The 19,090-nt window shown below is 47.6% G+C and overlaps 1 protein-coding gene across 12 annotated transcripts in view; it reads left to right on the top strand.

Annotated features, from left to right (window-relative positions):
* ATP2B3 (ATPase plasma membrane Ca2+ transporting 3) overlaps positions 1-19,090 on the top strand; it is a 106,380-nt gene that overhangs the window by 13,708 nt on the left and 73,582 nt on the right. For 4 of the 12 annotated variants that reach the window (XM_023506864.2, XM_031945135.1, XM_031945134.1 and 1 more), the window contains exons 2-7: positions 331-528; positions 2,000-2,257; positions 3,436-3,561; positions 5,879-6,004; positions 6,822-6,866; positions 16,462-16,503. In XM_023506864.2, coding sequence (XP_023362632.1) covers positions 331-528; positions 2,000-2,257; positions 3,436-3,561; positions 5,879-6,004; positions 6,822-6,866; positions 16,462-16,503 — 795 coding nt within the window. The remainder of the gene's footprint in view (positions 1-330; positions 529-1,999; positions 2,258-3,435; positions 3,562-5,878; positions 6,005-6,821; positions 6,867-16,461; positions 16,504-19,090) is intronic. The other 8 variants (XM_003774693.3, XM_012553184.2, XM_003774694.3 and 5 more) reach the window with 3 other exon arrangements.

Genomic DNA, 19,090 nt, shown 5'->3' with positions numbered 1-19,090 from the left:
TCAATTCTAATATGGAAACCACTTGAGGGAATTCATTATTAACTGATTTCTCCCAAGCTGTATTGCAGCAATCTTCATCTCCATTTTAAAGACAAGGAAAATGAGGTCCCAAGAGCTGCTATCTTGCCCATTGTCACACAGTTAGTGATTGTGGGAGGCGAGACTGGGAGCCGGGTTCCCCACGACTCCAAGGCCAGTGTTCACCCTGTGAGAAAGCCCTCGCGGTTCGTCCAAATGGACGATCTCATCCACAGTCTCACGTGGTTCACTTCTTGCCTACGTCTGACACTTTGTCGCCTTGGCTCTGTCTCCCTTCTTGCCAACGTACAGGTCTGTCCGACAACGTCACCGACCTGGAAAAGCGGAGGCAGATCTACGGACAGAACTTCATCCCTCCCAAAAAGCCCAAAACCTTCCTCCAGTTGGTGTGGGAAGCTCTCCAGGACGTCACCCTCATCATCCTGGAGATCGCTGCCATCATCTCTCTGGGCCTCTCTTTTTACGCACCACCCGGAGAACAGAGTGACGGTGAGTGGGGGGTGGATCTGGCCTGGCCCAAGATGGGGGAGGAAGGCTGCCCGGGAGCGGGCTGGGGAAGGGGAAAGCCTAACGATTCGGGCCAGCAGATCTCGAGAAGGGAGAGACTCGGGCCCTCCCTCCAGGAAGCTTCCAGTTCCCCTGGGGGAGCCAAGCCTCTCCCACAGGAGACGCTCCGAGAATGGCATGTGGCAAAATGCGGAACGGTGTGGGGGAGACACTAGGGGCAAGAGAAATTACTGAGGGCCGGGGGAGTCTTGGAAGCTTTGATGGAGGAACAGGCCTTGAAGATGCCTCGAGGCTTCCTGAGCCTTCCTGCTGCCAATGCAGCACCTTCCCCAGCCCTGTTTTCCTTCCTCAAGAACTCAGAACCTTGTCCCCTAATCAAAACTCTCCTTTTCTTTTGGTATAAATATCGGCTTTCCCCTTAGCCTTCCCAGAGGTCTTTGCAGTTTTTGTAGCCCCTGAGATGCTGGCCTCTCACACATGGGGCCCCACATTGGCCACCTCAGGGCCTTGTATCCACTCAGAACCACAGTTCATGAGCAAGAAACATATGTCCTCCAGTCATCCCCAAAGACACGCTCGGTTCAAAGCAAAAGCGTGTTAGGGAAATTGGATAGTAAGAAAAATCACGCTAAACAATGTCCCAGGAGATGTAGGACCCACACGATCACAACTATCACCCACAGTATCAGAGGAGACGGCAGAGCACTCTGGGACGGGGCAGGGTACGCAAGTGGGAACTACATGAGTAGATATGGAGGGAGGGACAAGTCACACCTTCTCCACTGTTGGGCCATTGGCATCTCCTGATATCATCATGCTGTCACTGGGCCCACTGAGGGATCCTTCCAGGAAAGGATTCACCTGTCTGTTACTTTCCTCCTGTCGCATTATTCATTTTAAAGATGGGGAAACTGAGACCCAGAGGTGAAATGCTTTGTCCAGGGTCGCTCATAGGCTCCTAGCTCTAGAGATGGAAGGAACCGCAGAGGCCATCCAGTACGACCCCTTCATTTTACAAGGGGGAAACTGAGGCCCAGGGAAGGGAAGGGACTTGCCCTGGCCAAACAGGAATTCAAGCCCCGGTCCTCCGGCTCCGGATACGATACTTTTTTCTATTTTAAACTTCACACCCCCGGTGCTCTTTCCTTCCTTCAGTCCAACATAATCTGGTACTCAAGTGCCCATAGAGGCCTCATTGGCCGTTCTATTGACTCGACCCTTGGTGCCCAAGGCCCGCCGGGGTCCACCGGCCTTGACCCGGGGCAGGGACTAGGCCTTTCTCTTTGTTTTCTGTCTCCTTCCCCTCTCTCCAAACTCGCCCGTTAAGAGCATGTCAGGGCAGAGTGCACAGGGCAACGGGCTGAACGATGTTGCTCTGGACCTGTAGGATTACAGAAACGGTGGGGGGTTTTGCCAGGGCCTATCTAAGCCTTTCCCTCTCCCTTGGGGGCAGCATGTGGGAATGTCTCAGCTGGGGCTGAGGATGAGGGCGAGGCAGAGGCTGGCTGGATTGAGGGAGCAGCTATCTTGCTGTCGGTCATCTGCGTGGTGCTGGTCACGGCCTTCAATGACTGGAGCAAGGAGAAGCAGTTTCGTGGTCTGCAGAGCCGGATCGAGCAAGAGCAGAAGTTCCAGGTCATCCGGAAGGGGCAGGTTATCCAGGTTCCTGTGGCTGAACTCGTGGTGGGAGATATCGCCCAGATCAAATATGGTGAGAAGAAACTTGCCCAAGGGCCGAAGTTGTATTCAAAGGGGGTTGGGGCCCGGCTCTTCCCTTTCCTCAGACTTTCTTGTTCCCGTCTCCCTCATCTCTAACTTCACTCTCAAGATGTCTATTTCACCAACAGTTCTACTAGGGCTAGAATAAGAGCACTCCTCCTCCCCACCCATCCAGGATCGCCCTCTTTCCCTGTCGGGGGGTTCCCGGATTCTACAAAGGCCCTTCTAGTGACCGTGGCCTAAAGGCATCATTCTAACGATAGCTGGCCATTGTAGGCATGGTGGGAAATGCAGACACCACGTGGCCTCTGTCTCTGCCCAGGCTTGGCCCCTTCTAAGATGGTTTTACGATCTTCTTGCCCCTAGTCTTTAACCACTGTGATTAACCGGTTCTATACACCATCAAATGGGACAGTTAGGCTTTCCTCACCATGACTTTCCCCATGGCAGTTTTAATAAAGGTTTCAATATGTAGCAGGTCGGCATAAGAAATTAAGTGGGAATTTTTTGGAATTGTGCAGAAGCCGCAGACAACCCAGAAAGGCAGAAAATATATGCATATAATTGTGTAATAGCAACATATTTTATCTTTAATTTAATCTTTTAATAAAAAATCTTTAATAACTCTACTTTCTGGAGTATCTTTTAATATCTTTAATAATTAATTTAATTAATACTAATCTTTTAATAATTCAGACTTCTTCTCTGGTATGAAGGGAGAGCAAAAAATATGATGTGGATTTTCCCAGTCACAGCAGTGCTTGTCCCTAACACCCAAGAGGTGAAAGGGATGAGTGTTTGTAGAACCCCCCAGTTCCTCATGGGAGGCAGGAACAAAGGGCTGAACTCTAGCTCCCAGCCGCTCTAAGAGAAGGAAGGGGATAGAGAGGAAAGTTCCAGCTGGATAAAAGGAGAAAGTTTCCGACTGTACTGTTACAGAAAGGAGGTAGTGAGTTCTCCTATATTTCAGCAGAATCCGGCCAGCTCACTTGTCGGGGATGTTGTGGGAGTATTCACACCTAGGTATTAGTTGGACGGTGCCTTCAGAGGTGCCTCCCACCCCTTACACTCTAGGTTTCCATGAGGAGAGGAAGAAAGAGAAGGGGAGGGAAGGTTGGTTGAGCCCTCAATGTCCCAACTGACTCCTTTTCTCTCTTGCTGCCCGTCCAGGTGACCTGCTGCCCGCCGATGGAGTGCTCATCCAGGGCAATGACCTCAAAATTGACGAAAGCTCCCTAACAGGAGAATCAGACCATGTACGCAAAGCAGTGGATAAAGATCCCATGTTGCTTTCTGGTAAGCTAGAGTTCCAAGTCCCAGCTCCAGGAAAACACTAGGGAACTCTATGGGGCAAAGCATGAATGCTGTCCATGGGGTTTTCTTGGCAAAGGTACAAGAATGGTTTGCAGTTTCCTTGTTCAGTGTGTCCCCATTTTACAGATGGGGAGCTGAGGCAAATAGGACTTAAGTGACTTGCCTGGTGTCACTTAGCTAATAAGTGTTCGAGGCTGAATTTAAACTCAGATCTTCCTGCCTCCAGGCCTGGGGCTCTATCCACTGCACCACCTCTCTGCCCTGCCACTCTAGTATTGTTGTGAAGTCGTTTTTCAATCATGCTCCACTCTCTGCGACCCCATTTGGGGATTTCTTGGCAAAGATACTGGAGTGGTTTGCCATTTCCTTCGCCAGTTCATTTCATAGAGGAGAAACTGAGGCAGACAGGATGAAGTGACTTACCCAGAGTCACCTAGCTAGTGTCTGAGGCCAGATTGGAACTCAGGAAGATGAGTCTACCTGACTCCGAGTTCCATACTCTATGCAACATGGCGCCACTTAGCTGCGCGACCACTTTTGTAACCCTATCTAGAAAGGAAATGGAAGGAGACCTTTTGGTAGCATGCTGGCAGTGGAGCCAGAGGGCTTGGATTCAAGTCCTGGCTTTGCCAATTTACTTCTCGTGTGACTTTGATCAAGTCCCTTCCCCTCCCCTTCAATTCCTCCTGTGTAAAATGAGGGCTTGGATCAGTAGCCTCTGAGGTTTCTGCCTGCTCTGGAGCTAGAAGCTTATTATTCTATCACCCCTTGTATTTTTCTCAAAGAAGTCCCACTGTGGCCTAACCCTCATCCCAATTTGAATTCTATCCCTCTTTCCCCCAAAAAAGGGCTTTCCTTTGGGTCCAGTGAATGGCCTACCTGGAGGTGGCATATTAGGCTGCCATCTTCACACTTAGTCTGGGCTCATCCCTGCTGGCTGTTTCACGTCTCTTTCCCAGTCTGAAGATCACTTGTCCACGCTGGAGAAATTCAAAGGCAACTCTAGACTTTCTGTGGCATTTCCCCATTGGAAGTCTGGAAACTAGAGGCATGGAGGGATGGAGGGGGAGGGGGAGGGGGGGGCCAGGCCATTCTTACCCACCGGATAGTGACCCCAAGTAATATAGGTCAGGCCCGCCCAGTCACATCTCCTTTCAGGGAAAATCCAGACTTATGGAATAGAGAAAACTCTGCCCAAGTCTTCACTTCCAAAATAGATTTTCCCACTTTATGGAGTCGCAGGATGTTAGAGCTGGAAGGGATTCGGGACATTGTTCCAGGCCCTTCATCTTCTAGAAAAGAAGCCTGAGACCTCTTGAGAAGAAGGAAGTCCGTCCCCTAAAGCCACAAAGCAAGGATCTGGCAGCCCCCAACTAATATCCTAGATCCTCCTTTGTATATGCCACAGGGCGCTGTTCCCCTAACTGCCAAGACAAGGGAGGGTAGCTGTTCAGAGAACCCCCTGTGGGGTGAGAAGACTCACAACGAGGAGAACAAACTCTTGCCACTGGATTTGGCCACTGTGAGCTTCGTGGTCTGCAGCAAATTACTTCCTGTCTCTGAGAATGGGCTCCAGTATTAGAGCCAGAAGGGATTTTTAAAGCCATGAGTCTGACTCCTTCATTTTACAGATGGGGGAATTGAGGCTTATGAAGCTGAAATGATCTCCGCACATTAATTCGGGCAATAAAGGACAGCCAGAAAGGGAAAGGTGTGGAGGGAGGAGATTCCAGGGTGATAAGCAATCCAGAGAGGTAGGAAAGCGGGAGTTGTGTTCAAGATATTCAGGAAGGCAAGTTGGCTGGGATGTAGAGTATAGAATGGACTCTACTTTTTATTCCCCTGAGGCAATTGGGGTTAAGTGACTTGCCCAGGATCCCACAGCCAGGAAGTGTTAGTATCTGAGATCATATTTGAACTCAGATCTTCCTGACTTCAGTACTGGTGCTTTATCCACTGCGCCACCTAGCTGCCCCAAATGGGAACTGATTTGAGGTGAGTTAGGAGCCAGATTGTGAGAGGCCTTAGATCTCCAGTTAAGGAGTTTCAATTCAACTCAATTCAATTTGTCAAGATTTTCCCTAAACCTACCATTGATAATGGATTTGATTTCTCCCTCTCCTGAACCATCTGAGTTATGGGGTTTTGCTCCTTTTTTGTAGCATTTCTACCACGCAGATGTCTGCGCTGGTTATCTCTGTGTCTCCAACTCTACTGGCCCTTGGTTCTGGTTCATAGATGGGGGGAGCGAGGTTCTAGAGAAGCCAAAGTGCATTCTGACGCTTTCGTACTTCATCAGGTACTCACGTCATGGAAGGCTCGGGAAGGATGGTGGTCACCGCCGTAGGTGTGAACTCTCAGACTGGCATTATTTTTACTTTGCTTGGAGCCAGTGGAGAAGAGGAGGAGAAGAAGGAGAAGAAAGGTAAGCCTCTGTACTCCATTATCCACCAGCCCTTCCCCCAGACCCCTCCCCATCCCTTAGAATTGAGCCAAATGGGATCATTTGAGCCCCATTAACTCTATGGAGAGGAGAAATCGCCCTGAGACTGAGGCCCCTAGCTCTTCAGAGCCTAAAAGATAAGTTTCAACTTAAACAGCATCAACATCCATATGTTTCCTTAAGGCAGATGCTCCCCTTAAACTCTAGCCCCCAGAAGAGAAAGTGCTTTGAAAGTTCTACTGAAAGAGTTCAAATCCAGGAAGGAGGCCCCACATCGGGGCTAATGTGAAGTTGGGGGGAGGCTAAAAAGGTCTATAACGTCAGGGGCCTACGACCTCCGATGGCCAGGTCACGGCCATAATGTAGTCATAGCCCTTCCGTGTTCATCAGCACCAAGACATTAGATAGCGTCCAGGATGGTCCTTGACAATAAACCTTCCCTAGGAAAAGAGACAATCAAGTCAAACTTAGACTCTCCCCCGAGTCACCCTGTCCCAAGTAGGTTTTCCCCGACTCCCTGCTCCTTCTGACAGAATTAGCTCGGTAACAGCAGAACATCCCAGCCTAGGCCCAGGCCCACCTCAGCCACTCTTGCTTTAGCCTCCATCCCTCGGCGGCTCCAGAGCGAGGAGCCGCCGCAGGGTTCCCGCGCTCACAGCTCAGTGGCTCAGGCTTCCTTACTGTCACACAACATATAAAAGCGACTCACGTTCCTGTAGTGCTTTAAGGTTTGCAGAGTGCTTTCTTTGCATCACCCTTGGGAGTTGGTGGTGCAAGCATTCTCATCCCCATTTTACAGATGAGGATATCGAGGCTCAGAGAGGTGCTCATGGTCACAAAACTAGTGAGTATTGGAGTTGGGGTAAAATGTTCAGGCTCAGGCTGGATGACCATTGGACATGGATTCTGGAGAGGGGGCTCTTGCAGCAGGAGGGAGGTTGGGTGTTATGGGGGGGACGGGATGAATTCCTCAGATGGTGGGATTGATGCCTCCTGCTTCACAACTCCCCCACCTCAGTGGAGAAAACCTTCTCAAGTAAAAGGGCACAGGAGACTGGCCCAGGATTTCACCTGGCGCTCACAGAATCCTTCCTGTAAAGGAAGTAGAAATCTCTTGAGGGAAATGTAGCGTCTCCCCTTGCCTGGGAATCCCTGGGCCACAGGGGAAGAGGGAGAAAGGCAGGGCGAGTTCCGGGGTCAGGGAAGGGTGGCATCTAGCCCAGAGATAGATGGCCAGCCCTGATGGAGCCGTAGCGCCCAAACAGTCTCCGGGGGGATCCCTCGCTGCTCTCGGCAGTTTTCACATGGGGGGCAGGGGTCCAGGTAGGCCCAGGCTGTTTAGGAACAGCTGATGTGATATTGACAGCCTCCAAAGTGGGGAGCATGGTGGTGGTGGTGGGGATGCTGAATTCCTTTTGAAAGCCCAGGTCTAAACCAGCACTTGCCACAGTGAACAGATTGCCCCACTCCTCCCTCCCTCCTCCCCCTCACACACACATCCCACTCTATCACTTATGCATTCTCCCCCCCCCCCCAACCTCCATCGATAAGCCATAGTCTGGAGCCCAGAGACAACCTCATCATCATTCTTGTTTCCCGGCCAACAGTATGTTCAAGAGACTAAAAGAAATCATTGAATCCTAGAGCATCTCCTCCTTCATGTCATTCCCTAATTTCTGACAGCCCCAAAGCCATCAAAATCCACCAGAACCCTGTCCCGTATCCCTGCCCTTCCTGGGACCCTCGTCCCAGGTCCTGGAACTTCTCCTGTCTGTATCCTGCTTCTGACATCTGAGAACTGACTGTATTGAGGAGGTAGAGAGTGTAGGAAGAGCACCAACACCTTCAGTCTGCTTCAATCTAGTGCCCCCTAACTGAATTAAAGATTGAACCAGGCCTTCTCACCTTAGGCCTGGAATCCAGTCAACTTTGTGGTCTGAGATGATGGAGTCACAGAACGTTAGAGCTCCAAGGGACCTTCGAGATAATCCAGTCTTATCCCCTCATTTAAAAAAAAAGTTTTCCTCATGTTCTGTTTTTCTTACATTTTAATTCTGAATATAAACACCAACCATCCCCAAAGGCATTTACATAAACACGGTGGAACAAAAAAATTAGGGCTCTATGTGAAACCATGAATATCCATTTCATGATGTGCTTTGAGTTTGCAATTAATTCTACACTCATTTCCAGATTGTCCAACTTGTCAGTGATTCCTTCTGAGCTACCTTCTATTCTCTTCTTTTCCTTTTAAAATATGTTACAATGGTCCCCTTTGTGAGGGGCATAGGTATGTCATTTCTTTTAGGTATTCGTGTAGGTCTCATGGAAAATCCTTTTTTTTTTCTTTCAGTGTCTGCTTGCAATGATTACAGACTTATTTGCTCCTTCTGGTTGTGTGTCTCTAGATGTGATGTTTTCTTTTACTTACTTATCCTTCTAGCTTTAGTTCCTGAATTGGAGCTTTGTGCCAGGACTAGGGCCCATCAACCTACTGTATGTTTGTTTTGGGAGGGGTGTTCAGTTCCATTTGTTCTCTCACTGGATCTACTGGAGTTCAACTTGCCTGGATCTTTGAGGTTGAGTGCTGGATCTTCAGGGTTTTCTCTGGGATTTCAGGACAGTAATTGGAATCTCAGAGCCCCTGGGCATGGGCTCTATTCCTCTGAGCCAGTGGTTCTCAAAGTATGGTCTAGAGAATCCTGGGGATCTCTGAAACCCTTTTAGAGGGTCTACAAATTCAAAAATAATTTTTATTTCCAATATGGTAAATGTCTATAAATATAATCCAGATAAACAAAAACGCTTTGGAGAGATCCTCAATCATTTTTAATAGGATAAAGATAGTGAAAACCAAAGTTTGAGAACCACTGCTCTGAGCACTAGGAGGTAGCACACTAGCAACTAGTCACTATTTACTGTCATTCAAGCTACCACAATGTGTTTTTAATCACTCAAGGGCTTTCTCAAGGGAGTCCTCTATTCTTCCTGCCTCTAGATGCAGAATTTCGAAGGTCCAATGCGTCCTATTTTTTGTCTGTGGTGACACTTGCTTTGCTGGAAGTAGTCTCTTTTCCTTTTGTCTGTGTTCTTGCTGATTTGTTATGCAGTTTTGGGATGGAAGCTGCCACTTACTTAGTTTCTTATAAGATATCTTGATCATTATTAAACCTGATGTCAACTTCAGGATTTCGCTGAAGTAGGTATGGGAGAGAACTGTATTGTCTCCTCAGTTTAGGCAGCCATCTTGAAAGAAAGCAAACAGATTCTCTGACAGATGATTCTCTTCTTGACTAAATCCTCAGAGAGGAAATGGAAGCCTCCAAAAGAGCAATGATTTGTGCAAAGTGACTCGGATAGTGACAGAGCCAGGACTAAGCCCAGGATCTTATGACTACAGCCCAAGCTGTGAATGGAGCTTTGATTTATCTGGAAGGAAAAGTCTGTTGAGAGAAAAAAGTTATCTGGTGCCCAGGAGGCAGTTTGGGACCCCTTGGTCTTCTGGGTGCTTGGCCTTCTTATGTACCTCCGCTTTCAGTTCTGGTTGGAATCTCTGCCAAGGAGTATAGCTAATTGGAGTGGTCATTGGGATTGAGAGTAGAGATATCTGGTGGATCAGAGTGGTCATCGGGATTGAGATAGAGATGGTCATTGGAGTGGTCATTGGGATTGAGATAGAGATGGTAAGAACGGCCTGGCAGATACTAAATGTCTAACAAGAGTAGATTCAAGGTCTTTTATTCTTCAGGCTAAACATCCTCACGTGGCATGATTTTCAGACCCTTCATAAGCCTGGGCTCCCTTCTTTCAGTAGGCTCTAGTTGATATAATGATCAACATTGTAACAGTAATCTTAAAATGCAGCATCCAGACCTGCACACAGGACCCTGGGTGTGATCTGACCCTCTGACCAGAAGTCCCCTCTCCCAGTTACTACACCAGTAGTGCAGCCAGAGATCATGATAACTTTCTTTTAGCAGAAGCATCACACCATCGATCCATCTTGTACAAGTAGCTGCCATTGACTCCCCTTTATTTTACTTGTATAATTACTTATTTGGATCTATCAAATTTCATCTTGTTAGAATTTCAGGCCATTCTTCAAGCCCACTTCAGCCTTCTGGCACTTAGCTAATAAAAAATCCAACATTCAAGCATTCAATCCAATTCGAATTGGAATGAATGTTTGAATGTTGGATTTTTATTAGCTCCAGATTTTTTTACTCAGTAAATCTGAGAAATATGACATATATGCCTTCATTCAAATCATTGGTAAAAATGTTGATGACATGCCCAATGACAGATCTTTGAAGCACTCTCCTGGTGATCTCTCTCCAAATGACTTCTTTGGTTGACACTCTCTGGGCCTAACTTTTCAACCTGGTCCAAATCCATCTCGCCCAAAAGGATTTGGGAAGGCGCTGCCAAATACTTTGTTGTCGCCCATGCCTTTTTCCTCATGTACCCAATCCGGTAGGTGTCAGAAAAGAAAATTAAGATATTATGATGCAATCTATTCTTGAGGAAGTTACTACTGGTTGAAGTAACCTGTTCATGGATTTTGCTGCTGGCCTGTATAGTCTTTAGAAATAAAAAGAAACCAGGACAGCAACTCTTCCAAGGCCTTCCTCAATTTCCCCAGTTCCTAAAACAGAAAAACAAGTAAACATAAGCACGAGAGAGGTAACAAGAGGGTTAAGGAAGCAAGGTACTGTTTGAAATGAGCTGGAGTCATGTGGCCCAGACAAATGACCAACCAGGGAACAACAAGTTCTTTTAGTCTGTTTGTTGGCACAAAAGATGAAGCAAAGTAATTCATTTAATTCAGGAATCTTCTCTATACCTATTGGGTGCATTGCCCTAAGCTGAGCCCCAGAAGAGAGATCTCCCTGGGCCTAAAATCTCCTGGAGGCCAAGCCAGGAGGAGGCACCTGACTTGGAGATGAATCTTGGGTCTCCAAGGTCCTCAAGCAGGCTCTTGGCAGGTCTTAAATTTGGAAAGGTTCTCCGTCCATAACTTAGGCTTCTTTGGCAGCCAGAGAAGGAATCCCAAGAGGCTCCTTGGGTGATGAATTCTTTGGCCATGACCATCCACGTGCAAAATCAAAATTCAAAGCAGCCCTTAAGCCTGTGTATCCCCTTGTGGTCCCTTGGGGACGGTGGTAGCATGGCAGAAAAGGGGGCTTATACCACCGACCACTTTTAACGTAGCTGTGGGTGCTGTTTGCATGCACTTATTGTTGATGCAGAATGAGTGGAGGAATCGAAGCCAGCCACAGTAACAGCCGGCCTCCTCTCCCTTTCTTTGTTCTGAGAATAACCATAAAAGTCCTTTCAGTGCTCCTCAGCGCTCTTCCCAAATCACAGTCTGGGAAAGCCTTGGCCTTACTCAGGTCCTGGAACCTTGGGGATTTTGTGTGCATCTTTCTATCTTTTGTACATAAACTTTTTGTAGGGGAGCCCATCTGAGAGTTCATTCTGCAGCCACATCATGTCTTTAGATACCTGCACATTTTCTTTTTCAAAAGGGTCATTTATAGTCGTGTCATCAGGATTGTATTCTTGGCTTCCCATCCTTCTTTGGCCAATTTCCCCTTGGCTAGATGGGGCCTTGCTGGTCTTTTCTCTGAGGTCTTTGAAATCCCGCCATTTTCCCCTTTCTCTATCTTGGTCCATCAGATGGTTTGTTCATTGTATTCTAAGATTCCGGTCATTTTTATATCATTTCCAATGGCTTCGTAATGGATCTGCCATCAGTGGTCCAGAGCAACCATTGCCCTCTTCTTGATTCTGAGATGTTCTTAGCAGTAAGATAGATAGACCGAGAACCTTTAGCACATGCCTAGCAAGCCGAAATCCATCTTTCTCGCCGTCATCATCATTGTTGCCATCGTCCTCCTCGTAATTCACATCACTATGGCCCTGGAAGGTTCCCTGAGCCTGGCTTAATGCCCCTCCAAGGGATGGCTAGAGAAAGGCAAGGGACTAGGCTGAGCAGAGCTGACCCTGGCCTAGGAATCACACAGTAAGCTTAGCTCAGAGGCCAGCACCCTCCAACCTCTGTATCTTACCAGGGGAGAATGTAAGGTGTTGAGAGGAAAGATGATTTGCCCAATCACACAAGGCCAGAATCTGGCATGGGATCTTTACACTTCCCATTTCCCCAAGCTGCCCGAGACACAGCTGTTCTGTTTGAGGAAACCAAAGTGAGGGGAAGGGAAGGGAGTAAGCATTGCTATGGCATCTACTCCGTGCCAGGCCCCGTGCTAAGCACTTTACAGTTATTATCTCATTTGAGCCTCATGACCTTGGAATTATTATCCCCTTTTACAAATGAGGAAACTGAGACAGACAGACGGTCAAGCAGCTAGTTCTAAGTGTCTGAGGCTGAATTTGAACTCGGGTCTTCCTGCTTCCAGGCCCAGTGCTCTGTGTACTGTATTTCCCTCAGTGGTCTCTGCAAGGCCCAAAGATGTGAAATGGCCTGTCCAAATCCTTTGAGGTTTACAGTGTGTTTTATAAGTGTTCTCTTATTCAACTGTCACAACAGCCCTGGGAGGTGGGTGCTAGTATTCTCCTCATATTACAGTTGAGGAAACTGAGGCAGACAGAGGTTAAATGAATTGCTCAGGGTCCCAGAACTAGTAATTATCTGAGGGAGGATTTGAATTCAGGTCTTCCTGTTTCCAGACCCAGCCTCCATCTACTGTGTCACTTAGTCGTAGGCCTTGGAACAATTGGAGCCAGCTGCTTAAAGGAGTCTTAGAAGCTCAGGTGGTCCATTTTCTTGGCTTCGGTTCATGCAACAAGGCTGCTCCCTTTGGAGAGGAGGCTTCCTCCTTTCTCATTGGGGAGCCTCAATCCCATCATCCAGCCTGGAAAGATGCTGCAGAAGCAGCCTTGTTCCCCATCTATCTCCTTGAAGATGGTTGAGGAAGCCCCGGGCTGGTGCAAGTGGAGAACCCATGTTTCCGTAGCTACTTGGTTCTGTCTGTGGAGCTCAGCTCCTGCCCCCTCCCCAGGCAATCCCCTGGAGGTCGAGGGGGGGCTGGAGCCAAAGCCCTTCTGAAGAGTGGTCTTCTACTCTATGGTCCCCATTATGAGGGTGCTACATAAGCTCTAAAAAGCAAGGAAAACCTTACCTGTGCAAAAATGGGGGACTCAGCAAGTACTTGCTTGTATCATTTTCAAGAATACACAGATCTAGAGGCAGCTAGTGGATAGAGCCCCAGCCCTGAAGTCAGGAGGACCTGAGTTCAAATCTCACCTCAGGCACTTAACACTTCCTGGCTGTGTGACCCTGGGCAAGTCACTTAACCCCAATTGCCTCAGAGGGGGAAAAAAAAAGGAAGAAAGAAAGAAAGAAAAGAAAAGGAAGAATACACAGATCTTGAGGCCAGCTAGGTGGTGCTGCAGTGGATAAAGCACTGATCTTGAAGTCAGGAGGACCAGAGTTAAAATCTAGCCTCAGACACTTAACACTTCCTAGTGTGTGACCCTGAGCAAGTCACTTAACCCCAAATGCCTTACAAAAACGACAAACAAAGAATAAGCAGATCTTACTGGCTCCCAAAGGAATCGCTAGGTAGAAATCTTTGGAGGCTCACTTTAATAAGTGGCCAAGACTAATTTTGTAATGTGTACCTGATAGAATATTAGCGATGGAAGAAGTCTTACCAATCATATTGTCAATCCCTTTGAGGAAACTGAGTCAGGAGTCCTAGAGTCAATTCCAGCTTGGACATAGTACCTCAATGACCTTAGACAAGTCATTTGCTCAGTTTCATCATCTCTAAAATGAGGGGGTTGAAGTGATGACTTCTAGGGTTCCTTCCAGTACCCTAGATGCTGCAAGGATCTATGCTAGGATACGCAGAGATGCATAAGCAAGGAGCAAGCCAAGCCCCAGGTTGTTGGGTCTCTTCTCTCCTGTATTAACCAATATCCATTTTATTTCCAAGTTTTTGCTGCTGGTGAAAGGACAGTTGTTTGTAAAAGGAGTTCAGCCGCCCCTTGCTGTCTTCCTCTTGGCCGTCACGGCTTCCAAGGCTGAATTAGCGAGGCCTTGTCATATTAACTGACAAGCTTCCAGCTGATCCAGGGAGCAAGTTCAGCATTACAGGGGAAATGAGTCATTCACAGCCCTTCAAAGCAGAGCCCACCCGGTCGGCTTCCCGGGGTCAGAGCAGCCCGAGATAGCTGCGTGAAACGGCCTGCCAGGGTTCTCTGAGGCGGGAGGGGCGGAAGTATTGCATCACTGTCTAGATCTCCCTGCTCATCCGGTCTTGGAGTTCCGGCTCCATGAAGGCCGTTGGCTAGCCCATCCTGAGGCCCGCCGGCCTCCTTCCCTGCTCTCACTTCCTGGCCCAGAGTCCTCGTAGTCATACACTTAGGAAGAGCCCTTTGGGGGCATCTAGACCACCCACTTCCCTGTTTTACAGAGAGGAAACTGAAGCCTGGAAAAGGGAACTACTTGCCCAGGATCACCCAGAAAAGAACTGTCTGAGCCCAGGTCTTCCTGCCCCTGAGTTCAGCACTCCTTCGAGAAGGTCCTTGGATCCAGGGCCAATTGTTTGGAACCTGAGTCCCAGGCGCTTCCTCCTTTAGTCTCACTGCTTAATGCCCCTGCCCACACCTGTTTTAAGGGAAAGAAAGGAACGGCTTTGTACGAAGCACTCTTTAGCCTTCTTGTTTCTTCTCTCCCTTCTCCCCTCTCTCATCCTCATCCCCCTTCCCTTCCCCCTCTTCCTCCTTCCCTCTCCTCCTCCTCTTCCCCTTCTTCCCCTTCTCTCTCCCCCTCCTCCCCTCCTTGTGCTCCACCCCACCTCCACTTTCCACCCTGAATAGATCCCTAAAAAGCTGATTTCCGAAACATCCCTTAGTGGTCTCTTCTCTTACCTTCTTTCCTCCTGCTGGCTTTCCAGAGGCGGCCACAGCTCACAACTGAACTTCTCTTCCCACTCTTTCTGGTGATCTCTCTGTCATTTAGAATCACTGAATAAGTGTCTCACCAGCACCAAACTCCCAAAGTACACGGTAACTGACCAGATCACTAGGTGTAGAGAGAAATCTGGGGATTCTGGGACTCCAGGTTTCGAGGCGGAAGAGATGGTCAAGGTTAGAGGGACCAATTTCTTCATTTTAATAGATGAGAAAACTGAGTCAGAGAAAGAAGTTACTTGCCCAGGGTGGCATGGCTAGTAGTTAGTGACAGAAGTTACTAACTCCTACAATAAACATGCAATGCCCTGGGGAACCTACTCTTTAAATCAGGGGTTCATGACTTTTTTGTCTTGGCATTCTGGCGAAAAGCCAGTGTTTGTTATTTACATTCACACTGGGAGCAGATGCTGAATTTTAGTCTGTTAAGGAAAACAAAGACCCCGAAACTCTGTCTGCAGACTCTGGCAAGGTCTCTGAACCCCGAGGTCAGAACCCCTGCCTTACAGAAACTTTTCAGGAACATGAGTGACCCCAATATTAACTCGTTTGCTCCAGGTTTTCATGAGTTATGGAATCAGGAGCTCCTGAGTTCAAGTTCCATCTGCAACGCTTCTTGTTTGGGCCGGTCAGTGCCCCAGGAAGGAGTATGAATCAGGCAGAGAGGCACTGGCAGACCCAGACAGAGTTTTTCATACACTGATGAAATAGCAGGCCAGAAGCAAAAGTGAAATGTTTGCCGATTCGGGGAGGGCAGCCAAAGTTTGCTAACTCTGCGTCCATCTTCCAGGGTCAGGGTCTCAAAATCAGGGAGCTTCCTCTCGAGTTTTTTCACCAACTTATAAGCTAACAACCAAGCAATCGTTATTAGGTGAGGTGCAGAAGAGACAAGCTGCTTCGGTTCACTCACTCAGCCACTAGCCAGCATCTGTAAGAGAAGACCACTTACTGTCAGCCAACTATTGTGTCTGCTTAGATTGCCGGCAATAGGAACGGGATTTCTCAAGTCATTTGTCCTCATATAGTCCCCCTTCTAGCCAACGACACCATTTGGAGTCAGTCTGTGAGAGTTAAGGCTTGACCTATGCTTAGGGTCAGGGATCGGTCCAAGACAAGGGTCAGAGTTCAGTCTGTAGCTAAGGTCAAGGTTGTCGATAGCTCAAAGCAGAACTCCATTGATCTTTAGGATCAGGGTCCAACCTGTCTTTAGAATCAGAATTCTCATTCTCCAGAGGAGGCCAAGGCCCGGAGAAATGAAGAAAATGAGTGCAGCTCAAGGTCAGGTGCCTCCTGGGGTTTTCTCCCAGGTTTTAGGGTTCCCTCAAGCTGTAACCCCGTGAATTCCTCTTTGTGACCTCGTCCTCCTCATCCTCCTCAGTCACTCAACATCAGTCACCATGGGCCCCGTTTGTCTTTGTGTGCATGTGTGTACACGCGTGTCTCTGAGCCATGTTTGTCTGTTTTCAAGTGTTGTGTCTGTCCTTCCTCTTCCATTGTAGGCAAACAGCAGGATGGGGCTGTGGAGAATAACCAGAATAAAGGTAACTGGAAATCTGTGGGGCCAGCTCCTACCCCTCCCCTGCTCCCCTCCCCTAGCTTCAAGCCCAACTGGAGGGAGAAGGGAGGAGGGAGGAGGAAAAAGGGAGAAGAGCCAGTGGGGTGACTGGGAATTTTGCTCCATGGGCTGCTGGTCACTCTTGGGCTCTGGAGACTTCTCTAAAATCTACTCTCGGCGGCATAAGAAAGGAGGTAAGTGAGTCTCAGAACAATCAGGGATGCCGACGTAAGCAGAAAATGCCGAACGACATGGATTCGAGAGCCTTTAAAGACCAGCTAGCCCAAAGCCCATCGTTTTATGCTGGAGGAAATTGAGGTTTGGAGGGCTTCTCCAATGGCACAATCCAGGCTCTTCTCTCTAGGTCACCTCCCAATTCCTTATACACCCTGCTTCTTCCGTTAGGCTTTTTGTTTCCTTTGGGGGCCAGATCTGGGATTTCCTTGGCATAGGGGACTTCTGGTGAGGAAAGGCCCTCTACCAATGCAGCGTCGCTTGCGCTCCGCTTGCCCAGGGCAGAGAGAGGGTAAGTGACTTGAGCCTCACAAACAGTAGCTGTCTTGGGCCCAGGTCTTCCTAGCCAGATTCCCACTATGGCAGCTTCCTTGCCATTGTTCCTTTATGTGCAGATGAATTGCTCAGAAGCCATGTGGTCTGTTGGACGATCGTAGTTGGATAAGACAGAGATCTGCAGATACACACGTGGAGTTATCCCTTCCACATCATGGGACTTTAGGAGCATGGTGCCCCCAAGCTCTGGAAAATCCACAGAAAATTCTTCGGCCTCCCCTCCAAACAAAAGATGACTTTTTGTTCTTTTTATGGCGTGTTTACAGTCCCTTATTGTAAAATCCGTTTGCTATTCTCTAACACTGTACGTATCTTCTCTGCATTTCTGACTTTCTAAACTCTTCCTGTCGGCTGCTGGCCTTCATGTGCCATCTCCGGTTTTCACAAAACTCCCCCCAAATTCTCGTTTGATTTCTCACGCCAACCCACCCAAGACATATCAAAACCGGGATGGGAAAAGTTGTGATGTGGAAGGGATAGCTGCGTGTGCATGTACGTACATGCAAAAGTGTGTGGGAGCCAACTTGAACAGGTTCTGGGGAGTAGATTGTTAAATTTTCGCTGTGAATATTTACACATGGGAAACCAAAGGCTCCAAATCAGAGGCCAATTGGTTGTTCTTGTTGATTGTCAGTGGCATCAAACTCAAAGGCTACACACCGACCTACCTTATACTGTATTTTTCATTTATTTGTTAAACATTTCCTAGTTCTATTTTCATCTGGTTCTGGAGTTTGACATCTCTGAAGCAGGGCTTAGCAAACTACTTTTTTGTACAACTCAGAAGCCAGGGATGGTTTTTATATTTTTAAATATAAAGGAAGGAAGGTAATAAATATTTATTAAGTGCCTCCTATGTACCAATCACTATACTAAGCATTTTACATATATTCTGGATTTGATCCTCACAGCTACTCTGTGAGGTGGGTCAGATTATTATCCCCATTTTACGGTTGAGGAAACTGAGGCAGACAGAAGCTAGTAAGTGCCGGAGGACATATTTGAACTGGGTCTTCCTGACTCCAAGCTCAGTGCTCTGTGGACTACAGTTTGTTGATCCTTGGGCTAGATTTTGCCAAGAAAATCCCATGGACAGTATTGGCCTACTATGGCCCACGGGGTCACAAAGAAACAGACGTGACTGAACAAGTCTAGACTTTAAAAATGTTAATAGCAGATTTAATTGGAAAGTGTGTTGTATATACTTTTTCAGCAAGTCTGTTGTTAAAAATTTACCAGTATCCATTTGCATATATTATGTGGGGGAGGTATATGTGTGTACAGTGGTATATTTGGGAGAAACATTAGAGATCGCATGGTCTAGAGCAGTGGTCCTCAAACTTTTGTTCTCAATATCTTTATCCTATTAAAAAATGATTGAGGATCTGTCCAAAGAGTTTTTATGTGGTTTATAGTTATAGATATTGATCACATTAAAAATAAAAACTAATTATGAATTTGTAGACTCTCTGAAAGGATTTCAGAGATTCCCAGGATGCTCTGGACCAGACTTTGAGAACCACTGGTCTAGACCTTAGCTCCAGAAAGAAAGCTAGACCCACAAAGGAGAAGGAGTTTGTCCAAGATTACACAAGTTAGTGGTTAAGTCCAGACTCAAGCTTACAGCTCCCGGCTCTCAAGCCACCAGTTCTTCCTACATAACTATGATGAGTTATGACTATGATTAAAAGGCTGTGTCAGAGTCGGGAAACCCCAAGTCCAAGACCCGGTTCCGAGCCAGTCTAGCTGTGTGACTCTGGACCGTTCATTTCCTCCTGCAGGGTCCCCTAAACTCTCATTCCAGGAGGCAGCTAGATGGTGTAGTGGATAGAGTACTGGCCCTGAAGTTAGGAGGACCTAATTTCCAATCCAGCTTCAGAAACTTAAACATTTACTAGTTGTGTGATCCAATTGCCTCACAAAACCAAACCAAAATTACAAAAAAGAAAGAGGATTGTGTTACAGAGAAGGTGCCGGTCTACATTGGGAAAGGAAATCCCTCA

This window comes from Sarcophilus harrisii, chromosome X, assembly GCF_902635505.1.
Source record: "Sarcophilus harrisii chromosome X, mSarHar1.11, whole genome shotgun sequence".
Taxonomy (NCBI): domain Eukaryota; kingdom Metazoa; phylum Chordata; class Mammalia; order Dasyuromorphia; family Dasyuridae; genus Sarcophilus; species Sarcophilus harrisii.
Note: the sequence above shows the minus strand (reverse complement) of the source record. Positions and strands in the feature narration are given on the sequence as shown.